Genomic DNA, 24,830 nt, shown 5'->3' on the forward strand with positions numbered 1-24,830 from the left:
ATGTCCTAACAATGTAAAAAATGCATTTAGGATATGAACCAAGGCTTTGTCATAACTGTGGATTAAGTACAGTAAGAATGAACATTTTATCTAGTGGGTAGTAAAATTTTTTAACCGCATCATAAGTGTTAATGTAATATATTGTAATCTTTGAGCCTACATCTGATTGCACATGTTTTACCATATTCATGAGTGTTGTAATAAAATTAGTGCTGTAGTTAGTTACACGTTTGCGTTATTTACCATTACAAGAATAGATCTGTACAAATATACATTTTTAAATATTAATCAAACTTTAAGGAGATAAATTCACAAAAAAGGAAAATACACAGAAGACTGGACTAGTATAACTCCATACTTTCCATAGAAACGAGTTAGTTAATGTTTCTAAGCTAAGTACAATGCGACCTAGTCATCAGTAGCTAGGTAACCAACCAAAACAAATTTATAGAGTATGGATAGATCTAATGTCTAGCAAAAAGAAAGCGACTCCGTGTCAAAAAAATAGAGGCAGAGGATTAGATATACATAATATATGCAGAAGCTTCCAGCCGCCTCAGCTTTCATCCTCCTTTCGACTATGTTTATCTTTCCGTTTCTTTTTCTTCTGTTTCTTTGACTCAGTTTTTGAAGTAGCCTCGGAACCATCGTCCAAATTATTTGCACTTCCTTCTTCCCCGTCTGAGCATAAAAAATGCTTGCTAGATGTCTTGCCATGTTTCCTTTTCTTTACCGGTCTCAGCTAAAGTAAGTTAACCAAATTCTTCATATACTTGAAAAATAATCAGCAGTGAACACACCCTATATACTACACATCCTATACTATATTTAGGTATCAATGACTACTTTAACAACAGCTAATGTACTGTGAGGCCTCTATGAACCTGAAGTTTATAGATTATTCCAACGCAAGCTACTTCCCGACAAATAAAAGGTATATTTTTGTTGAAAGAGTGGAGGTCAGGAGCTACCTTATGGAACTTATTCAGTACTAGCATGGCTGCCACAAGAGAACAAGACCTCATCTATGATAATATGATGATAGGTGAATGACTCATTGCTGTGTTAGCACATCAATGAGTCATTCACCAATCATATCATCATAGATTTTAGTAGAAATTATTTTTTTCTGGTAGTTTACTTTTACTTTCAAGTATAATCGCTGACAATCATTGATCCGATCACACCAAAGCAGCAACAAGAATTGTCAAGAAACCTCATGAAACCATTTGCTGTCAGTAATGAAATCACTGACAAGTTTGTCTAGTATTTCTCTTGTGTGCATCAGCCTTGAAGTTGATATAGCCATCCGTGTTAGTGAGCCAGTAGTAGAATCAATTGTACACCACTGTATACAAGTGAATTTAGTGTAACTCATGAAACCGTTTGCTGTTGGTTATGAAATGATTTGCTGTTGGTTACGAAATGATTTGCTGTTGGTTACAAAATATTTGCTGTTTGTTACAAAATACTGCTCTAAATGCAGAAATATTGATTGTTCAGTATTTCTCTTGCTGCCAACTATCGCGTGTGTCACATGATAAACATGCTAAACATGAAAAACATCTCAAAAGTAATCCATCCACAAAATCATGGCAGCGTTTAGTGCATTACATAGCTCATTAGATCTGCTACTATCAAAGATTATAAACCTATGTTAGACATCATCATCAATATACTTATACTTACCTCAGCCAAACACAGTACGTGTACCAACATCTATGACATCAATACTACATTTATACCTACATTGCCACACACGCAAATACCACAGTTGTACTTACCTTGGCCACAAACATCATGCTTTGACTTACCTCTACACCAAAAAAACTACGCTTGTACTTACTCATCTTCCATCAACACTGTAAAAGTACTTACTTCCTCCGCTTCTTTCTCTGCCTTCTTACTCGGCATTCGAGATTTTTTTTGCTTTTTCTTTTCTGTCTTACAAGGCCTACAAATGTTAACAAACATGATTTGTACCAGAAAGGTAACGCCAGGACGATTTGTTAGAGTTACTTCAATGCTGTTTAAGTCGGTTTGGTATAAAACGGAAATCTGCTTTGTCGTAAAACCTGCTTTGTCTCAGTCACTGACGCAAGATCGGTAAAATGTTGCATACAATGTTTGTCTGTTTTTGCCGCTTTGCCGACATTTATGGAGTACAAGAAAATGACCAAGCATATCTCGTAATAGCACCAAAAATACAAGCAAAAAAATAGCGATGTATCATGTTCTCCCAAATGATCAGTTAAAAATGGCATTAAAATAAATAAATACTGAGTTACAGCCACAATCTTTTATCTGGAATCACACATATCTGGATAATTTATCTTGTTCAATAATTGCAAAATTTTACGTTAGGTAGACTAGATTATTACGATTATTACAATAAGAATTAGCATGTATATAATATATAGCAAAAACATGACTTCGTTTTGCGTTTATGATAAGCTGTCAAAATGGAATGGATATCGATTGTATTTCATTGGCTAAAAGAAGTGACCCATTTTTTATAGACGGAGTTTGAGTTAGTTCAGTGTAAATCCTTTGCAGAAACGTATTACAAATCGTATATAGACTAGAAGATATTCCAACTTGAACTCTCTCGGGGTTGAAACAACTCTTCCAGATAAATTGTCTTGGTGTGAACACACCTTGAAAAACTCCAAAATTCTTTAGTTCTCACCTAAAGAATCGAACAAGCAGTGCAGAGCAGGGATAACCAATAGATGATATATCATCCTTGGTATTTTATCTTCTAACAATGCTTTTGCTGATAGATAGATCAAAACTCGCAGTATATATAAAGTTCCTATTGGAGAACTAGAGACGGCGCATATTAGGAAAGTCAAGAACATAAACATACATACCATGACTCGCGATCGGGTGAATCTGTGGAGCTGAGACGATCGATTGGGTTTGAGTCCTGCTGTTCCACCCTTGCGAGCTTTCCGTTCATTGTGAAACCATGTCTGGCACCCCTGCATGAGTAGCAGCAAATGTAGGCTAGCAGAAGACCTGAATGGTTACAACATGTATTGTGGGCAGTAGTGGACTAACCTCGAATGAAATAACTGGAATGTAGGAACAAAAGTTCTTGAAGTTTGTGATGTAGATTTAGCACCAGATGCGAGCGCACAAGAAAAAGAACTTTAAAAAATCTTAAAACAGCAAAGATGGTAATAACCGCCTAAAATAAAGTATCTTTGCTCATATAAACTTGCTCTCAGTGTATTTGCTCAAGCTTTATATTATTTGTTTGTATTTTACTTGAGCTTTTTGCTGACACCATATAACAGACTAAAGATAATGATAGATGATGAGAAATAACTAACTTGTGGGCTGTCCGACCCCCGCAGGCATTCAAAAGCTCCTCATCAGTTAGTCTGCAACATAACATATATACTGGAAAGCTTAAAGTGAAATATTATGTATGAGAATGGGTAACATTACAATATTTACTCGAATATGTACACGTAACACCATAAAATTGAACATCTAAAACAGGAAATGTAATATAAGCTAATATATAAAATAGAATGTCAAAGCTGATTTTAAATGTCATAGATTAACTAGCATATGTTAGTTAAGGAAATAAAATAAGATAATTTATAAAGCAAAGAGTGAGACACTAGGAAATACTATATATTTTTTGTTATCGGACATGAGATATTGACAGATTAAAGACCGAGGGTCTTTGTACAAATAGTCACAAGCTGAATTTATGTGTCAGTAGTCCCTCGCTATTTCCTCGTTCAGATTTGGCGGCTTCAATACTTTGCGGATGAAAAAATATTCATAAAATAGAAATAAAACACAAACACTAAAATCAATAAATCTCTCTCCTGTACGCTGACCCAATGATATCTCTTCCCGAGTGTCACTGTGATAGCAGCCACTGTGATTCACTATTTTTGCTACGTTTTGTGAAGTCTAAAAGTGCAAAGTACTTGTGACATCATCAAGCCTCTTAAATGCACTCGATCTTCAAAAATTTCTCGCGAATCTACGAAGAAAAAAGGTACGATTAATAAAAAAGTGACTTTATTAAATTAAGCGATTGCATTACTTTCTATTTCACGGATTTTCCCGAGAAACGCGAGACGCTGATCCCAATTAGTGAGGAACCACAAACAGAAAATCATTTACAAAGATATTATTATTACTAACACTGAACAAGGACCTCAGAATAATCTCAGAATAATCTTCCACAATTGTGTAACAAACTCTTGCTCTCATATAAACTGCTCTAGTCAAGGTGAGACGGACATCAGAATTCAGCACATAGAAATGGTGCTTACATAGAGATAGCTGGCATACTGTTATCCTCGGAGGAGTCACTATCCCTTTCCTCGTGAGTCTCGACCCCGTGTTCCAGCCTTGTACCCTGTAAAGAATGAGAACGGGAGACTAACTTTTAGACATTGACCACTGAAGCACTGTCAGAGTTCTAATCATGTGTTGAAGAAACATTCTATGACAAATCCATAAGCACAGAACGTCTTTCTAGCGGCTTATTTATATTGTTCATTCATACAAGGAGTTATAAAAGTTGACGCTAATAGCCTCAGGAAACCATTCATTATGGGTGATATAGCGAATGTATTCGCTTAAAGTTTTAACAAGATAAAACCAAGGTTATTATTTCGCGAAAAATCCAATGTAGTTAGGTTTTCGTCTGACTTAGAATTCATGGTGTAACATCCTGGTTGTCAATTTCTCATTTTCAGCAAGGATGATGAAAAATGTTTCGCTGCATCCAAAATGTATTTCCGTTGCATAGGTCAGCGAAATTCTATAATGTTGAACCTCAGACACGGCTGATAGTGATGCTGATTCTGTGTAGGCAAACACTCTTCAGACTATTCATTTTAAATATACACAGGAAAATCCCACGATTCTTGCAACACCTTAATATTAGCACTACTTTAATAGCGACTCACTTTTGCTTCTTATAAATGCTGCCACAAAAAGTCAGCAAAATGCTACTTATAAATGTCTGATTCGGAATTTCCTAGTACACGGGCTTCACAGCAAACTGACTCTAGATATTCATCAAGTATTTATGTCTGAAGCACAAGCATTGATGAGTATTGAACTACTAACTGAAGGCTCTACTAAAGACAAACTAGTTTTTGTAATGAGTCTAACAGCTGTCCTTCTACACTAAAAGTTGGTTTCATAAAACTTGAAAAAATTGAGCACGGATAATAAATATACCAAAAATGACTACGCGGAATTTGCTGTTAATTATAGAAAAACTTTGGTTTGAAGCTCTAGAAGGACTGGATACAGTCCCATATAAATAGAGAGACCAAATGAATGGGTGTCAGTGTACACTGGCTGCTCTACAATAAAGACTTCTACATCACATCAAGCTTCTACCACCATCCAAGCTTCACTTCAACAAGCACAATAGATTATGAATGGGAATTTACCATAGATATATATACCAATGGTATATATATAGGTATATATATCTATGGAATTTACCTTTTTAAAAGTTGGTTTACTACAAGTTAAAAAAAATTGAGCATGGATTATACACCAAAAATTCTATGAATACGCAGAATTTTGTGTTAATTATAAAAAAAAACTTTGGTTTGAAGCTCTAGGACAAGGACTGTAGCGTTAGCAATGAAGAAAAGAAGCCTACATCAACCTATGTTAATAAATCAACTTTGCCGTTACGTGTGTCTGCTAGTCTGTGATGTGTGTGTCTGTTAGTCTGTGTAAAGACTGCATTTCCACCTTTTTTGCCCAATTTCACCCTCACATTAACTTCACAAACATACGCTCTGAATTTTCCAACAGGTCGCTAAAATATTTTGTATCAACACTCAGTCTGGTTAATAAAACCAGCCTCTTCAAAACCCACCTGCGCCATATGACAGAAAATGAAAGCAGTCCCGAACTTACTGTTCGTTAGAAATAAAGTTCGTCAGAACAAAAAAAAACGACACGAAAGAGTTTAATGAAAAGTAATAAATTATATCCTTGACATATAGAATGGATGTCGCTAATACTAGAGTTGCCCCGATTTTAATATCGGAATCGGTATTGGTGCCGATATGGGTGTTAAGCATCTGAATCGGTATCGGTCGATCTTTTTTTTTTAAAAAAAAAGATCGGCCTATACTTTCCGATACTTTTTACAGATCAGCTATTTAGCAGAAAACCGTATTTTAGCCTGCTAAACTAATAAAAAATTGTCAGCTGCAAGTTGCTTACTTTTACCTGATGAATTCCAGGCCTGACACACAATCTATTTCATGTCTATAGCCTAATAAACATCCACACAGCTGAGGAATCTTTTGGCTTTAGTAAGGACGTAATCACAAAGTGCGGTATTTCCCAATTACAGCGATATGATTTATTGCAGCCAATCACGAACAAAAGAACAATGACGAGAACAAGTATGCGGGTGTAATGCTTCTATTTACTAGCATTACGAAAGTAATTTGAGCAGTCGATGCATAAAGTTATCTGGCTCTCTCGTGATCCTGACGATATGATGTATCGTTAGTATCGCATAAAATAACCTCAGTGGCTTATCGGTATTTAGCCTTTCCTCCGTCTTCTGTGGCAATTGAGTCCTTCTTCAGCATGGCTGGCTACATCGATAGCGATAGAAGATAAAGACGTCTCACTGAGATAATTGAGTCACTAACGGTAATTAAACAAAGCATTTATTTGCTTTAAACATGTACAGGCGCAGCAGTTCGTTCAGCAGTAGAAGAAAGACTTAATTATCACAGGTGAAGCTGTACCACTAACAGTAATTACCATTATTAATAGCAGATTACAAGAACCATGGACTGTTTTGATACTAGATGCATGGTATGGCAGTACATGAATGTATATACATGTATGTCTTTTTTCAATATATACAAACAAATAATACATCAATATTTTTATTTTCTTTGCATTATATTTATATTTGCATAATAAAATTAACAATTATGGCCAATTATCTATGCAATGCAAAAGATCTGAATCGGTATCTGAATCGGATTATTTTTCAATAAGAATCGGTATATCGAATCGGTATCTGAATCGGCTGGTGAAATTAGAATCGGGGCATCTCTAGCTAATACTAACCTTTACAAACTTTCCATACAATGCTTTCTGCTTCAGCTTTACTTTATTCTCATCGGTGAGATCAGCTGATTTGACCTTCACCTCATTCCCATCAGTAGAAACTGAAACTTTAGCGGCTGCCTTGTTAAAGACATGATCCCACCATTGATTGGTGAAGTCTTTACTCATATCATGGCCAAGACCGGCAGTGTCATGCTTTAGCTGCAAGAATGGAAACTGCTGACTACAAAATACATTATGTCTGTGAGACTATAAAAGGAAGTCCATAGTATATACATGTAAACTAAAAATAGCCAATCTATGTACCTTGTAGCGAAGACAGTTAAAAGGCTACTCTTGATGCTGAACAAGGGAAATAAAAAATAACGATCAGAAAACATTTCACTGCGCAGATGCGACAACTTCTTATTATTAGATTTGAGGCTAAAAGTAAACTTCTGTCAGCAGAACTGATCAGCTTGTCTGGTTTGATGTCATCAGACAGCTGACCACATGCAGCTGCTTACTCAAAGGTTTACAAATATAACTCGTTCAGTAGTTGGTACGCAGGTAGTTGGTATGCAGGCTGATGATCAGTAAGTTGGTGGTTTTAGTCACACAAGGACTATTAGTGGAGTTATAAAGGACATGCAATCACAATTGCTCCTGTGCCAAATCTCATGAGCAAATTGTCCCGGTAAATCCTATACTAAGAATAAGAAGACTATTTGTGGTGACAAACCTTAATGAGAAAAGTTGAAAAAGAAGGTAAGTCTAAATTGAAATATTGAGTTATACTCATATTTCTAGGTCAACTAAAATTGAGAAAGTTCACATTTTTGTTTGCATAGTACTTCAACAAACTTCAGTAGAAATAATCAAAATCGTTCCACCATCTTAATTCAGGGTTGGTAAAAATATCGACATTTTTAAAAATATCATATCACTGATATATATCCCGGAATTTATTGATATTTTTGAAACAAATGACACTGTTGAAAAAAATTTGAAGCTAGGTTGAACTTGCATGGTGTTTACATTGTGATTGATGTATTTTATAGTTTGTATGGGACTAGTCAGCAATGTTTAATACCAAACACTTGATTTATTTTAGACCTAGTATAATAATAATATTTATAAATATGAAAATGTTCGTCAAACATTGGATTGGAAATCATGACTTGGATGCAAAGTGCAAACAAAATAGTGCAAATAGTAAATACACATTATGATAGTCCAAGCATGTTTTAATGTCCTACTCTTGTCTAGTTTAGGTATTTGTAAACAACCACCAGCTTGCCAGCCTTCACCACATCGTGACAATTTCTCAACTTTTTGTGAACCAGTCCACATGATGAAAATACACACTCAACACTAGCAGTCAGAGTTATATCATAATATTTATAGATTTTATACTGAGCCAGAATCCTTTGAAGTTATTCATTGAAAGATTTTTACAGAAAATGATGAGATACTCTGTCATCTCCGTGAGTCAGTGTAATGTGCTTACAATTCTGTCTCTGGGTGTCAGATTGTTCAATTCAAAATCATGAAGTTCAAAGGGTTTTCAGCAGGCTGGTCTTCAAATAAGACAATAAAATATAACAGTTTAACATGAGATAATCACGTTAGGGAGATAGCACTGGGATGAGGGAATACAATTTAGATCTGAAAAACTCTTCTCAACTCAAACACTAATTAATTGGTTTAGCCAATGTCACCTTGGTCTGGCTGTCTTTGTTTGTCTGTGTTGGGTAAGCCTAATCGACCCCTATGCAAGTATTTGATGATTTTAGGTGTTACTTAGCATTTTTAGACTGTACGCAATAGTAACTTGTAAGGTGAAAACGGATTGATTAAATAGATATTTTTCAAAAATATCGATTTTTTTTGACCAAAAGATATCATATCTATCGGCGATATACAGTATATCAATGATATATATCAATGATATATATCAAGCGATACATATATCAAACCAACCCTGTCTTAAATAGCCGAGTACAAGGTAGAAGGGATGGTGGATAAAAAGTGCATGTCATAGTAATCCTACCCAAAATTATCACAGCCCAAAAATTAGTCTTTTTTTCAGTTCCGTTCCAAAACTGCAACACTTGGTGATTTTAAGTTTGAAGTTTAACTCATGAATTGATACAACTCCAATGAGATGAGAAACACTAGAAGATGGACTATGAAAACTTACATTAACTTTTATTGGATTTGCATCTCCAGAATTAGTTCTTCCCAGCCCGTTACCTGTAATGACACAAAACTGTGCTAGCTATACATATTATTATATGATTGTATAATTCCAAATATGATTAGACAAAAAATCAGGCCCTGATGCAAGTCAATCACTTTGAGTATAAAGTTTTGACGCGTAATCTTGCCAAATGCGTGTTGGATATAACTACGTATTGCAGCTAATCCACTAAATACATGACAACAACAGGGCTAACAAAAGGAATCTGAGCAAATTAATCCCTGAGTAGCCCTAAGAATTATCATACAGAACCATGAGTTAGTAGATGATTAGTAGAGTTAGTATGTCTTTTACCAGCACCAAGTCACCCACCATCTATCCATCCCTTTTTCCGTAAATGCTGGTAACCGAAAGAACACTTGTCTGTCATTGTCTGTCATTTACACTGGCAGATGGCTATGGTTGAAGTATCTGGTGTCTTTTACTCGGTTCTTCTTAGAACGTTCTCTAAAAGCCAACAGTGTTCGCTTAGATTTCCAGTCACATCTAATGTGATTTAGTATAAATTAGACCAAAATCAATCAGTAAAAAATTCAAAACAAAATTTAGAAAATTAACTAATATGCAAATGAGGTGTTCTTATTTAAATAAGTAAAGGGAATAAAAATATATGAATACACATCTGAAAAAGCAAGATGGATGAAAATGATTTTAAGGTGCTTCAAAGTTCTCCAAGGCATTCAAGTAACCAGGGCAGTTGATCCAGTAGTATGGCGACAAAAGCCCTTAAAAATGTTAAAGACGAATGTAAAATGGCTGCCATGTAGACAGACACCCCAAACCTGGACATCCCAAATTTTCATCACAATTACTACTAGTAATAAAAATTTCTCAAACCTACAATCTTATGCTCAAGAAACAAATTGCACTACTTTACAGATATTTCATCTGTAGTGTTTATCAGTCTTTCTGTAAAACATATTACATAGATTATGTAATTAAATCCCACACATGGGGGCTGTATACAGGCCTGCCAACCCAAGAGTGGGGCAATGCTTGAGATTTGGTTTTGGGGCACTTGATGTATCAATGGTAGTATATATAAAATTGTGGAAATTGGAGCAACAATCTCACGCATTTTCATTTTTTTCTTTGGTGTGATTGCGTGAGTCTCACGCTCAATGCGTGAGAGTTGGCAGGTATGGCTGTATATCATTGAAGTAATAACCCAGTTACAGACAGTGATAACCCATAACTTCTCATCTAACTTTGTCACACAGAATACTTGCAAGTTAAGCTGAAAAGAGGCATCAATCTGACCAAATGTAGATCACATAAGGAAATACTTCAAAAGTCTTTCTGAAATTTCACTGTAGTATCAATGTTGAAGTTTTGCTCCCTATACTTGGACAGAATGGTTATTGATGCTGGTAATACCGGTATAACAGACATTAGCACCAAATGAAAGAGCCAAATAGGTGATACATCAAGGTTATACCTGTACACAATTCCACAATATAAGTTAGCCCTAATTGGCACTAAAGGGTAAACGCTTAGATGATAAACGTTACACTAAAAATTCTATCACAATCCATAAAACTATCGTTCACAAAATTAGGCCTATAATCGTTCAGGCTTCTAATTTTCTAGAGCAAAATGAAACTACATACCACGCGCTGAAAAGCTGATAGAGAAAAAGACCAATGCGCTAAAAGACGTTAAGAGACCGATGGGCCAGATCGTCCGAAAGTAAACGTGGTTTTAACGTTAGATTTGTAGCGAGCATAGAAAGTTTGAAATTCTTTTACTCTTAAATAAATAGCATATAAATAAGTAAACATCTCTGTTAGCAAGTATGTGCATGTTCACGCCAAATCTTATTAGAACTTACAATTATAATTTTTATATAATTCAAAAACATAAACAAATTTTAAAAAATAATGAAGAAACAATAACAACATTTGTTTTTATCAAAAGATGTTTTACACTTGTCAATCCCACATCCGGTGTTTCGTTTTTCTTTCTCCTCGGTTGCAACTGCCATTGCTAAGATTTCGTGATTAAATTAACTCGAGACTCTTTCTGTTTTGCTACATAGAATCATTTTTGTTGATCACGTTTTATATAAACTTGTTTTTGCACTTCAAACGGTAAAAACGATGCTGCAAACTAGGCATCGCCACAATGTGCTCATCCATTGTTTAATTTGTCCATTATCAACCTTTTAGTTGCATCCCTTAACCGCGACGTTTATTAAAATGAAGTTAATTGCGACTAACTTTACTGACAGATAGTATTCTTGCTGAAATGTGATATGAATGAAGCCTTGGGTTGTTTACGTATCAAAAAGACCAGTAATTTATTTACCAAAAACACAATTTTAGGGCAAGCCATGCATGTATCCTATTCACCATTCTTGCATCACTCGTAAGCTTCTCAAACTGGAGCGAGTTCAAAATGTTGTAGACTGCATGCTTTTCAGTTGTCTATAACTGTATGCTTGCTTGTCGCCTTTGGCCTTCTGCTAGCCAGTCTTATCTTGAGCCAAGTGATTATTTAAAGCTTTTTCAAATAAATTGGTAATTTAGTGGATTCAGATTCTTTTTAGCAACCAGATGTATGAGCTTACACTATTATATTACATTTTTTTATTGTTAGCCCAATATGTTCTAATGTTATGACGCTATTAAAATTAATGTCATTCTCACTAATCCGGAATATTTGTTCACATCGGTTTTGTGCAGAATCATGGATACACATCTTCTGCCATACACCATTTGTTAAATCTTCAGCGTTTCAGAGGTTTTACAACTTTTTCCAATCCAATAAAAACAGAGCAAGTATCAGAGTTTTATACTAAGTATTCTGTTATTTATCAGTCAATTATCTACCTCTGCACACACAAGATTGGTAGAGAAACATGAATAAGTGGTTAGTAAAAATATGGATCAATTTTCAAAAACATGAACAACAAACAAATTACATAAAAAAAGTTTTAGTAGGTATTTCAAACTGCAAATCAAGTATAATTACTTATCACAAGCGACTTCACTGTGAAATAGTTCTTTTCTACTCTGCCTCTTTGAAAAAAAACTCATACCATTAATGTCTATGCTCTTGTTGGAAAAATAATGCAAAACTTCTTCATGTTTTTCAGTTGCAGTGATGGCTCTCTACTCTGTTGAGCGTTCATACATGTTGAGTAGTTTTTGTGACCTAAAGAAGCATGAGCACATGCATGAAGCATAAAATGACTGGCATTCAGTTGCAGACAATGCCAAGGGGATAAGTTACCGTTTTACTTGCAAACTGGTCTTAAACAGATCCCCACAAGTTGTTTACAAAGCCTCATGGCTGTGCTCTTGGCATCATTCTTGTCATCTTAAGGTCCATTGCTACAATCTACATAAAAAAATTTTCGTCACTGTGAGGTCTCTCAATCTTGAATGCGATCTCACTTTTTAGCATTTAGGCTGTTGTCCTGTAGACAACCCGAAATTTGAGCATGAGCCTTTTTTTATTGTTGTTTGGCCACCCATTGCACTAAAGATATTAGACACAGACTATACGTTGTAATCCTGTGTCAATTTTTTTCCAACAGATTTTTTTAGAGTGTCTTATTTGACTCGAGCCCAACTTTTCTATGATATGTTTAGTTCACATTGAGATAAAAGCCAATGTGAACTAAAGCCAAGGTTTTAATGTTTAATTTTATGTAAACGGAAGTTATTACTCAGAGCGTTTGTATGTTTTGGTCGGGACTAAACAGCGTGCAGGTACACAGTAGCAGGCAGTAATAGTAAGTAGTTTCGTCTAAGCTAGTTACGTTTTTTAAACAAATTTTTCACATAGATTTTGGGTAAGCGTTAATGGCCTTAAATGTCATAGAAATTAGGTAGTTCTTCGAAAATACTGTTTTGTGATTGGTGAGCAGAACTAAGATCTTAGATATAGTTTGTCTAGATTATTTATCCTAGGACTGTTGCGATAAGACTGAAGGCTCAATATATAAAATATCTCAATTCTCCCTTTTGTTCAGTCTATTATCAGTTCATACTATTAATCATTGTTTTGCTACATCAAATGACTGTTTTCTTGTAAACCTGGCATTTGTTCTGTAAAGTTGTTAAACTGTTTTATCACCAATTACCGTTGTGAGTAGGATCTCTCCGTCTCATGTAACATGCCTTGAAAAATAGTAAATGAAGAATATGACCGCAGTAGTAACACAAGCAATTAGATGACACTTGGTTTTTTGACAGATCAAATAGGATACAGAATGCATATAGTTATCGTCTTGGGATTTTTTCTCTTGATCATACATGATACGTCAGCTGTGGACAGGAACAACTTCAAGACTTGTGATGAAAGTGGGTTCTGCAAGTAAGTGTACGATGGCTCAGATTGGAAATCTGTAACTTTCGTTTACAATGGCTTTAGAAAGATTTAGTCTCTCAGACACATTCTATTCTGTTAACTTCCCGAAGTTAACTGATTTTGTTTGAGTTATGTGTTGGTTCTCTAGCTTCATAAAATCTATATAGAATTTATGCTGTTGTTATCTTTTGGTTTATGGTAAGGCTAAATTACGTTGTGATATTAGCTTCAGTCATAAATTCGCTATGCATTTTTACAGCCGTTTGTATGATAATTTATATGTGCAAAAGCAATCAAACATTTATTTATGATCACCAAAAAATGGGAACTGTTTGCCATATGACCTAGAATTCGAGTGATTATTTGGCTTAAATGTCGTAAGTAAATTTCTGACATGCAACATCCCATGCAACATCCAAAGTTTCTTAAAACATTACAGTTGTGTTCTTCAGTACCTTCCTGTAATTTAAGTTACACTTCAAATAATACTAATATTAAATTAATTAATAACAATAATTAAATTAAATTATTATTAACATAATTAAGTTATAAATTTAATTATGAATCGATATTAAATAATAATATTATCAAACAGTGCTTCAAGCCTTTTTAGCTGTTTCGTACTTTTATTTTTACAGACCAGTGTGAGTGCTAGTAGTGATAAGAAAAGAAGACAATGGTTTTAATATATGAAATCAATAGATTGTAAAAAAAACATGAGCAAACTCTTTAAAAAATCTATGAAGCTGTCTAATACCCTAGGACACTTATGTATTCGCGGCATCTAACTTTCGCGTTTTCGCGGTGTCATCCTCTCGCGAAAATTTAATGAGCGAAACTAAACTATCATAACGAACGAGCGAAAACGCGAAGTTAAATAGCTTTGTTCATTGATATCCACAATAAAATCGTAATATTAGAAATGCAGGCAATTTTCGTCTGTGGTTGGGATCAATGGGAAATTTCTGGTAAACTCATTATAGCTAATACACCGACTGAGCAGCATGGCAAAGCAAATTAAGATTATATCAGTTTAGTCACCGAATTTGTAACTGATGAGGATGAAAGTCTGGTAGGTGAAGTCATAAAATTGAAGAATAATTATTGTAGTGATGAATTTTATTACCAACCAAAAACAATATCAACCCTCATCAGGTCTAACCACATTATCTCTTCCACTGCCAACCATGTACAAATTAGCTACCGGCCTAGTGCCAGCCATTTTATTGAAATTGCCGTTATTGCTTCATGATATGTATACAGTATTTTTTCAAGTTCTACTTTAATTATCTGTATAATCACGAAAATCTAAATTGGCTATTATGTCATCAACAGTTAATTACCTGTTTTATGACTCGCGCGGGTAGTTAATGAACTCACAGAAAAATGTTAGTTTTTAGATTAGCAATTCTCAAACAAAAGTTTAAAATTGCTTCGTTGTTTTAGGCTGATTTTATAGATAAATCTTCGGACAACACAGTCAATTTCATAAAACACTTGAAGACCGTGGGTTATGTGGTCAACAAATAATCAAATCAGGTTACCAGACAATTGCTGAGAAAGTCCAAAAATGCGTTTATGGCAGTGGCCCCTAGCAAACGCATAAATGCGTTTATGGCAGCGTAAGGGTTATACAGTTTTGGTTGTGAAGTTGGTTGCTACCTATCTATTTTCTTTTTCCTTCGAGTGTGAAAGTCAAAGCGGGAGGAACCTAGACGTCATTGATAGTCTAAAAAACAAATGGCAGCAAGTGATCAAATTGAATTGCCGATCTCACCCACACATTTCAACCTGTGGTTTACAAATACGAACTAGTCCCAAATTGAATTTTTTTCTTATTAGCAAACTGGACCTGAGAAATGTAATCTGTTTTTTCCACTGCATTTATTTTCACATCACTATATTTTCGCACTCATCAGAGCCGCGAAATAAAGTTGCAGCGAAATTTTATTCTGTGTGCTACTCACGAAACTAAATACTAGCGAAATATAAGTGTCCTAGGGTAGTTCCCGTGAGGAAGAAAGTGAAGGTGGTGCACCGAAACATGTCTCAAATTAGTTAAAGCACAACAGAAGGATATTATAACTAGAGATATAGTGTAAAAATATGACCTATGAAAACCAAAAGTTTTAATTGAGTTATTCCAATTGTATAACACTCGCCATTAGCGCGATATATTAAGGCCAAACGTTAATTCACGCCCCCCTATATGCCATGCTTGACATCGGGGTGTGTCATTCTTAATCTCTGCTTGATATCATCGCCTTGGCAATGTCTTGGTTATATATCAATATATATGGTCAATATCTGATGTTGTGTTATTTAGCAATGGATTACCTACCATTATAACACATGCTTATTCCCTGTCATCACCTCTATCTCTGTCCTGTTCATGTCCTGTATGGCCAAGCTTACACCACCATTAATTTTTAATTCAAAGTGAAAGTAGCAATAAAGACTTACATTTATTGATTTTCACATTATTATTATTATATGTAATCAAGTTCAATACGTTGAGTTTTTATCTAGTTTTTTTTATAAGGAATTTTCATTAATCTGTCTAATTACATGAAATAGTGATTGTGACTGTTTGCAATCGTAGCATGAATGCAACGTAATGCTGCAAATCTTTCATCAGCATGTCTCAATTTTGACATACAAAGACGTTCATGGAGCAGTTCGATTTAATATGTCAATATTTGATTACATAACAACAAAATTGATATATTTTTACATTTTTAGATCACATAAAAAGTACAGAAATAAACCTTTTGTATTGCTCAAACATTTTTAGTTTCTACCATCACAATTATATGTGTCATGATCACAGAAACCATGGTCAAGTCGTTATTATAAGATTTAGAGTTATCTGCATTAACAGAAGGAGAAAATTCTCACAGTTATTTTGCAAAAAAAATTTTGATTCTAGCTTAAATACAGCAGATTTTATGGTCAATAAACTGAATGCATGTTTACCATCAGTGCGAAAACATAGTTCCGAGAAAACTGGTGTTAAAGTCTGAGAAACGAAAACCGATGCACAGTTTTGTTTACATTTCAAAACATCATAGCAACCAATATTAAGAGGTTGTGATATTTATCTAGATTTCTGTCTTTATATAAAAAACATTATGCTGAATTTAAAAATCTAAACACATTTTGGCTGGTTGTCATAGAAATGGCTGTATATCTATAAGACAATGTATTACCTAATTTTGCAGATATTAAAAACGGCTTGGCAGTGCCGCGATATTGAGCACCACCGTAGTATGATCAACAAAATGTTTAAAAAAATAATAACAGTAACATATTGCACATCATCGGTCACTCTATACTTTGATCTTGCAAATTCGAATAATTTTTCTTATAATCAAATCTTATAAAATCGAATAATTATTCTTATAATTAAATATTGTAAAAATCTTATAAGAATGGTTAGGAATATATCATGGTCATTCCCTTTACTTACACTGCTTTTGGCATCAGTTGGAATGCCAAAGTACTCATTATAAGTGTCCAAAATGTCAGAATTATCCTTCAAATCGGCAAAAAAGAAACGATTACGTTTTTCGGACGCCATTTTTTAGTACTTCCTGTTTAGCATAGCAACGGTTTTAAGGGTTTTTTCTGAGGTTTTAAGACATTTATTATCTAAACTGACTTCAGATTCAGAAAGATCACTCTTTGATTGGTCCAGAAGCACGTGTTACAAAAATCCTTACCAAAATTATAAATTCAGTTAGTGCAACTTTAAAGTCGAATAACTCAACTTCGTGATTTGCGACTTAACCATGGTTTCTGTGACCGCGACCCATATGTTCTGATGGTAGAAATGGTGACATATGATGAGAGACCTCTATCATGCTAAGAAACATACGTCTGAAATATTCAGCATTACTGTGCAAAATATGTTAGGTTTGGCATGAGTGTCCTGTATCTCAATTTGTATAAAAAATAGTTTAATATATTTTAATAATGGTAGGAATGCTCTATGAATATATCGCCTCTGAAAAATACCCTGCTGAAAAAATTATTCTTTGAGTACGATATCCTGGCGTAAAGCAGCGCTATCTAACCAGAAATCTCTTTGACAAATTTATTGTCACAGGTTAGACTTGTTATAATTAAATATGCCGTGTGTCAGGACAAGCACCTGCTCAGTTGTCTTGCAGAACATTCATCACTAACACTTGTTATTGATTTTCTCATCAAATATCATCTCAAAGACTGCAGCGTGTAGTTGAGCGAGAGCATTTATCTCGTCTGTCATTGCTCATGTGTGCTTTCATTGCTCTATTTTAGACGTCAGAGGCAGTACTCACCCTCATCTACCCCATATCATCTTGTACCAGACAGTCTCGTCGTTGGGGTAGATGATGCCCATTTCGAGGTTGTCAACATTGAAAGTGAAAAAGGTGCACTGAACTCTCTTTTCTTTAAATCTGTTATAGTTTTTGGAGGACGATGACATCCACTTAAGAGCTGTTTATCGTTCTAAAGTTCAAATGATTTGTTTACTAGCATTGCAATTACTTCCTTAGTAGGGTACAAGACATTGTTAAACTTTTAGGTAATGATAAGCATGGCAGAAGTAGGGCTGGTCAGGGGCAAACGTGACGTATTGTCACTATAGTTATCTGGCTAGCTCTTTATTTGACTAGCTAAAAGGTTTAATGTTACTGGCAATCTATTATTACCTCATCATTATGTTGTTCAGAAGCTTCTGTAAAATGTTAAGATTGTATGATATTTGTCTCAAGAACAAATTTTATGGCCATTATAATTGTATGTGTTGTACTACATGGTGAACAGACTAAGGCCTATTATGTGCTGTTGCCTGTCTATATCAACCATACTATAAGTCAGCAACGTTTATTGTTAGTGGAATTTTGTATATTGTTTAGTCAAACTTTAAAATTAAAAAAAATCGCATTCAAAAATCTATTTTATAAATTTTAAAAAAAATTTCAATTTAAAAAACAAAAATAAAATCTTTTTAAAATTAAAAATTGAAATTAAAAACTCACATTCAAAAATCCATTTTTAACTACACTTGAAATATACAAGCAGCCCTTTTAAAATAGCTATCTTGATGTTTATGTGAAGTATTGCCCAGGCAATAGTGAAAGTGTGCTGTTGGCATGTAGCATTGTAACTTATCTATATATATATTTCTCAAAGTATGTCCGTATGTATGTCGTATGTCTGTCTGCATTCCGGCTATAGCTATTATTAGAATAACTGCAGCTGGACAACAATGCTGACGCAATATCATGGAGTACCGTCATTAGAAGCCTAGCAGCTTACTGCAATTTTCCATTGGCAATGTGCCAGGCTCACAGCTTGAAAGTTACAGCTGTTTGACGAAATTTTATAACCTTTACAGTTGTTTTCATTTTTCTTTTAATTTATTTAAACTACACAAAACACTTCTCTCATAATATGCAGTTTGAAAGTTAGAATAGTACATGTTGTTATATGTTAAATACAAATCAATTTTCTGTCCAGACTTTTTTATTACCCGGGCAACACCGGGTAGCACAGCTAGTCTTTGCATAAAGGGACCAACCTTGCGTTTTAAATATAAAAAGATAACATTGTATAAACCTTTTAAAAGTACACAAAGTATTATTTCAGCTGGTGTGCAGCTCCATTTGCTTATGTGATGCCTATATCAATGCAATGATGCACTCTATGGTTTTGTTTCAGCATTCGTTCTCAGGCTCACAGGCTACAGCAATGGAGTTGTGAGAGTTTATATGAATGAGAAATTGCCACTAAAGCCTCGATATGAAGTGCCCCCTGGAGATGTGGTCCTTGAGGACCAGCTCACTGTCCAGAGGTACTGTCTGTCTCCCTTACTATAAATGATTTTTTGTTCTGATGTTGACCTCTTACTGGGTGTGCAGACTGGTGCCATATGCTCGATCGCTTTTCTGCTATCAGCTCTAGCTGGCTTCAGCTTTCAATCAAATATTACTTTGTTTCCAACTTTGGATTTTGTACATTGTACGCTGAAATTACCTATGCACCTGCAAAAATTATTTGAAAAGGACAACTGTGATTTGAAATAGTTATAAGCCTATAGACCACTATTTTAATAGTATTCAGTCAAATAAAAATGAAAAAGCATTTTTAATTTTAACTAGATGCAGTTTTCAGTTTTAAATTCAAAAAAGGCTCTGCTTATGAGCAAAAACTTGGTAATTTGAGTTCCATTATGTTTGAGCTTTTTTATTTGGACATTAGGACAACAAACTTTGGTTTCTTATGTCAAGCAGATCTTTTGGTTTTGGCTCAAATTATTCTTGTTAGGGAAGATATAATCCTTAAGTTCATTTCATTACTAAGTTAGCAACTATTATAGTTTTGAAAGGTTAGCATTTACCAAAAGCTTCTGTTTTAAAACTCAAACTACTCGGTATACTAAAATGTTAGCACATATTTCCCACTATGTTAAAATAATGTTTTTAAGTTCATTGCTGACCTACTGTTTAACTTCTACTACGGTGAATTAGATATTTGAAAATATGAAAGTAACTTTAAAAGTTTTGAGTTGGTTGTCAACCTTGTTAAGTCACAAGTTCTGAAGCTCTGAAGTGTTGCAAAAGATGCAACTTACTGTAAAACCTCTAATTGAACGCCACTTCTATTTGACCACCACCTCTATTTGACCACCACCTCTATTTGACCACAACCTCTATTTGACTGCCACTGTAGGAGAAGAGTTCAAAAATAAAGTGCCACCCTTTAATTGAACGCCACCTCCAAATGACCACCACTTTGACGCTCTTTGATCTTAACGAACCCATAATCACAAGTGATCGGTAGAAAAGTGTCTATAGAATCATACTAATAACGACTCGGTTACATCAATAACAATTAATTATTTCGTTGTTACTGTTTGTATCGAAGCTTGTCTTCCAACATTAAAGCTTTTATTTTTTTGTTAAAACTTTAAAAGTAACACCATAAAAATAATTGATAACTGTATCAGACTAATAGTAGCTTTTTGTTTAATGTGGTCTTGATACTTCAGCGTCCATTTATGATGGTATACGAACGACTATTTTTAGGCTAAAAGTTGCGCTTAGCACCCAGCTGGCATAATTTTTATCATCAATTGTGCGAAATGCAACACGTAAAAGTTGCTGTGCTAAACAAATTTTTGGACACTAATATCGATTAGCTCAGCTGTGCAGAAGAAGAGTTGAGGTCAGAAAATGTTGTGGAAGGTATTGAACAGCCAGAAGATGTTCTTTCCATAGAATGCAGCAATCAGAATGCAACTAACTGAGCAAATGATGCAAATATTTTTTGCGTTTCAAAATTGTTAATTTTTGTTTCTGCATGTTATTTAAGTATGGTTTGTTTATGTCGCTTGTTTTTGCGTATATTTTAGTAAGATTTGATAGATTATTATTATATAACTAATAATTTTGCAGATTTATAGCATATTTTTAATAGCATCATTCCTGTTACCTAAACTCGGCTTACATTAGATAGACGCTTATGACTCCTCTTCTACTTATGACTTATCTTCTACTTATGACTCCTCTTCTACTTATGACTTTTCTTCTACTTTTGACTCCTCTTCTACTTATGACTCCTCTTCTACTTATGACTCCTCTTCTACTTATGACTTCTCTTCTACTTATGACTCCTCTTCTACTTATGACTCCTCTTCTACTTATGACTCCTCTTCTACTTATGACTTCTCTTCTACTTATGACTCTCTTCTACTTATGACTCCTCTTCTACTTATGACTCCTCTTCTACTTATGACTCCTCTTCTACTTATGGCTCCTCTTCTACTTATGACTCCTCTTCTACTTATGACTCCTCTTCTACTTATGACTCCTCTTCTTATGGCTCCTCTTCTACTTATGACTCCTCTTCTACTTATGACTTCTCTTCTACTTATGACTCCTCTTCTACTTATGACTCCTCTTCTACTTATGACTCCTCTTCTACTTATGACTCCTCTTCTATTGCACATAAAAAGCTAGTTTTAGCTGAAAACTGTAGCAAACATGTCAATGAGTGCAATAAGCTTTTATGCAACGAGTTATAAAATGAAAATATGCCTTCAAATTTAGAATGAATTTAAAACTTTAGTGCTCCGACAAAAGGTATTTCAACGAACTCCCTCCTTTAGCTTTTTCGAGATTGTTTTATTCCACTTTAAAAAATTTGTATTCACTATGCACCCAGAGACCCAATCTTCCTCATATAGTTTGTATTCACTATGTACCCAGAGACCCAATCTTACTCATATAGTTTTATTCACTATGTACCCAGAGACCCAATCTTCCTCATATAGTTTTTATTCACTATGTACCCAGAAACCCAATCTTCCTCATATAGTTTGTATTCACTATGTACCCAGAGACCCAATCTTCCTCATATAGTTTCAATCATAGCGTTAGGTCTTCTATCTGCAATATATTTGCTTTGTATTGCATCACTCTTACCCTTCATAGCTACATTGTATCTCTGGTCGATTACGCCAAGTCAGATTACCACACTTGCAGTAATAATTGTTGATGGGAATAGACATGTGGAATTGTTGATGGGAATAGACATGCGGAATTGTTGATGGGAATAGACATGCGGAATTGTTGATGGGAATAGACATGCGGAATTGTTGATGGGAATAGACATGTGAAATTGTTGATGGGAATAGACATGTGGAATTGTTGATGGGAATAGACATGTGGAATTGTTGATGGGAATAGACATGTGGAATTGTCTTCAATATCAACTCATCTTGTTTTATTCTAACCATCAATAGGGACTTGTATAGGAATTCTGAACTCTAGGAATGAATTGATATGAGCTGTGCCAAAAAAATTTTTGTTCTTCTTTGTGTGAAGGCTTCAGAAACACTGATCTATCAATCATGCCTGACAGAGCTTTACGTGTTTGCAAATCGAGAGAAAGGCTGATTTTGACTTTTAAGGACATCCTTAACAAGTAATTATTTGACTCGCTGAAATCCGTCGACAAGAGAGGCACATGAGCACACCCACGTAGAGCATTACATGGCTTATGATCCCGTTCACCCTTCTGTTACAAAGTTTTCAAACGAAATTCACCGATCAATGTTTCCATTGATTTCTTAGCCCAGCACCCTATAAACTGTCCTCCTATAAACTGTTGTTTTCTTGTTAGGTTTGTCATAGACAAAAGAGATAGCGCATCCTTCCAGTTGTCTCTCTTGGAGACTGACACTAAGGTCAAGGTGACTTCTCCCTTTCTCCTTGAGGTCATGACAATCGAAACACCTGTTTTGCAGATCAACTCTCGAGGTCTGCTCAAGTTTGAACATCTCAGAACCAAGCCGTAAGTTGACTCTTTTCCTTCTTGCCTTTCGCCTTATTTACTCCCATTTATCTCCCAGTGTGATTTTAAGTTGGAGATTGTTTTAGTAGCATCTATTCTGTTCATTAGGCATCAAGACTGGAAGCATCCATTTTTCTGACAATAGTAGGCAATTAGTTGACCATTAAAGATTAACTTGCTCAAAATTTTTTGTTTATTTTATCAGGAAGTATCGGCATTTTTCTATCATTTGCGACTGTTATTGATGTCTGAGGTGATCTGACTGCCAGGATGTTTCAAGATTAAAATCAACAAAGCTTGATAGCGGTTAAAAAGCTTGGAAGAAAAATACATGCCTAGACTTATCCAAAAATGACGCCAGTAGTTGCGCATATTGTTTATAAGTGATACATATATGGTCTCATCAGTATAGGGTACTTACCTGTTTACACAGCATTTAGAGAGAAATGTCAGACAATTTCTAACCAACTTATCTCTAAATTATTTGAAACATCTATAGAAATGTACCTGAGGCTATTTTTGATGTTTTATTCCAATAATCAAAAACAAATACAAAATAAAATATCAATAGAGACACTTAACAATGCAACTTGTAGGCCTACGCAATAGCCGATGTCATAACGAGAGCGTCAAACAGGAAACACAACTACTGATGTCATTTTTGGCGACGTGTCACTCTTCTGAGCATTTTAACCAGGATCAAGTTTTGTTGTTTTTAATATTGAAACATCCTGGCAGTCAGATCACCTCAAACATCAAAAACTATGGCAAATGATAGAAAATACAGATATTTTCTGATAAGGCTTACTTATAGTTTGTGCAAGTTCCTCTTTGAGTTCTCAGTCGCCCAGTTTTTCGCTTTAGAATAGTGAAAGCGACTCTCTTTGGTAATCCTCAATCAAGCTGTGGCTTGCTTTGGGGTTGCTAGTGGGTGTGGTGTATCTACTGCCTGGTCAGTGTGTAGGCGAAAGGCGCCAGTTTTGACGCATCTAGCGCGTGGGGTGCTTGTTTGTAGAGGGTTGTTGTCCTCGGCAGTAGAGACGACCTCCGGCTTAGCTAGTCGACTTATACATTGGCTTACTTCACCTTTCAGAGAATCTCCCCCCGTTGAGGAGGCGAAGGAAGAGAATGAAGATGACGAGGGGGCAGAGGCGCCAGCCGAGGAAGAGACAGAAAGCAAGGAGGAACCTAAACAAGAGGTTAGCAGTGTGTTTTACTTTTCAATTGATATGATTGTTTCCCTCTTTTCTAAACACCTGTCTGCACCTGTTTCCCTAGTCATTCTATGACATCGCTGTTAGAGGCTCGGTCAGTTTACTTTCACAACCCAGTGGTGTTGCTGTAGTATGGTAGCCAGTAATTTCTTAGCGCAGAGATGTTCAAGAGTAGTTGTTCTGAAGCATCCATCCGCCAACAGAGTTATATGTAGATCATCTTCATGTCTGAAGTCGGCAGTTTGTACTTGTTACTACTTTTTCCTAGTATCGTCATGTCCTTATGTCATCCGCTGTTCTGTTACTCAGGAAGAGCACTCGATGTGGGATGAGAGATACAAGACCCACACAGATGCCAAACCTAATGGTGAGAGTCACTTCTTATCTCATAGAGGCTTGCTCTTACGTTACTCTATAGCCAGCTATTACTGGTACATCTTCTCTTTGATTATATTAGATACAGCATTCATTTGTTGTTCTATGCAAGGTTATATTCTCAGTTCATTCAGCCAATGTGAACTAGCTGAATGAACCTAGGGAATAACAGGAGGGGAAAACTTTGCATTATTCTGAATTTGATGCATTTAGAATATTTTTCCGCTATATTA

At 35.1% G+C, this 24,830-nt stretch overlaps 2 protein-coding genes across 7 annotated transcripts in view; one reads left to right on the forward strand and one right to left on the reverse strand.

The window, feature by feature from the left end:
* Positions 1–256: 256 nt before the first annotated feature.
* Positions 257–11,040, reverse strand: LOC137396589 (G patch domain-containing protein 4-like). Its single transcript, XM_068082902.1, has 9 exons — positions 10,957–11,040; positions 9,659–9,793; positions 9,287–9,339; positions 7,105–7,305; positions 4,305–4,390; positions 3,339–3,389; positions 2,874–2,984; positions 1,879–1,954; positions 257–742 (listed from the first exon to the last, which is right to left on the reverse strand). Exons 2-9 carry the CDS (start codon positions 9,714–9,716, stop codon positions 557–559), a joined length of 822 nt encoding a protein of 273 aa, XP_067939003.1. The 5' UTR covers positions 9,717–9,793; positions 10,957–11,040; the 3' UTR covers positions 257–556.
* Positions 11,041–13,553: 2,513 nt separating this feature from the next.
* LOC137396199 (neutral alpha-glucosidase AB-like) overlaps positions 13,554–24,830 on the forward strand; it is a 64,882-nt gene continuing 53,605 nt past the window's right edge. For 5 of the 6 annotated variants that reach the window (XM_068082361.1, XM_068082362.1, XM_068082364.1 and 2 more), the window contains exons 1-6: positions 13,554–13,669; positions 17,966–18,078; positions 19,373–19,505; positions 22,838–23,008; positions 24,024–24,207; positions 24,532–24,589. In XM_068082361.1, coding sequence (XP_067938462.1) covers positions 13,566–13,669; positions 17,966–18,078; positions 19,373–19,505; positions 22,838–23,008; positions 24,024–24,207; positions 24,532–24,589 — 763 coding nt within the window. In that variant the 5' untranslated portion in view covers positions 13,554–13,565. The remainder of the gene's footprint in view (positions 13,670–17,965; positions 18,079–19,372; positions 19,506–22,837; positions 23,009–24,023; positions 24,208–24,531; positions 24,590–24,830) is intronic. The other variant, XM_068082366.1, reaches the window with a different exon arrangement.

Source organism: Watersipora subatra, chromosome 5, assembly GCF_963576615.1.
Source record: "Watersipora subatra chromosome 5, tzWatSuba1.1, whole genome shotgun sequence".
Lineage (NCBI taxonomy): Eukaryota > Metazoa > Bryozoa > Gymnolaemata > Cheilostomatida > Watersiporidae > Watersipora > Watersipora subatra.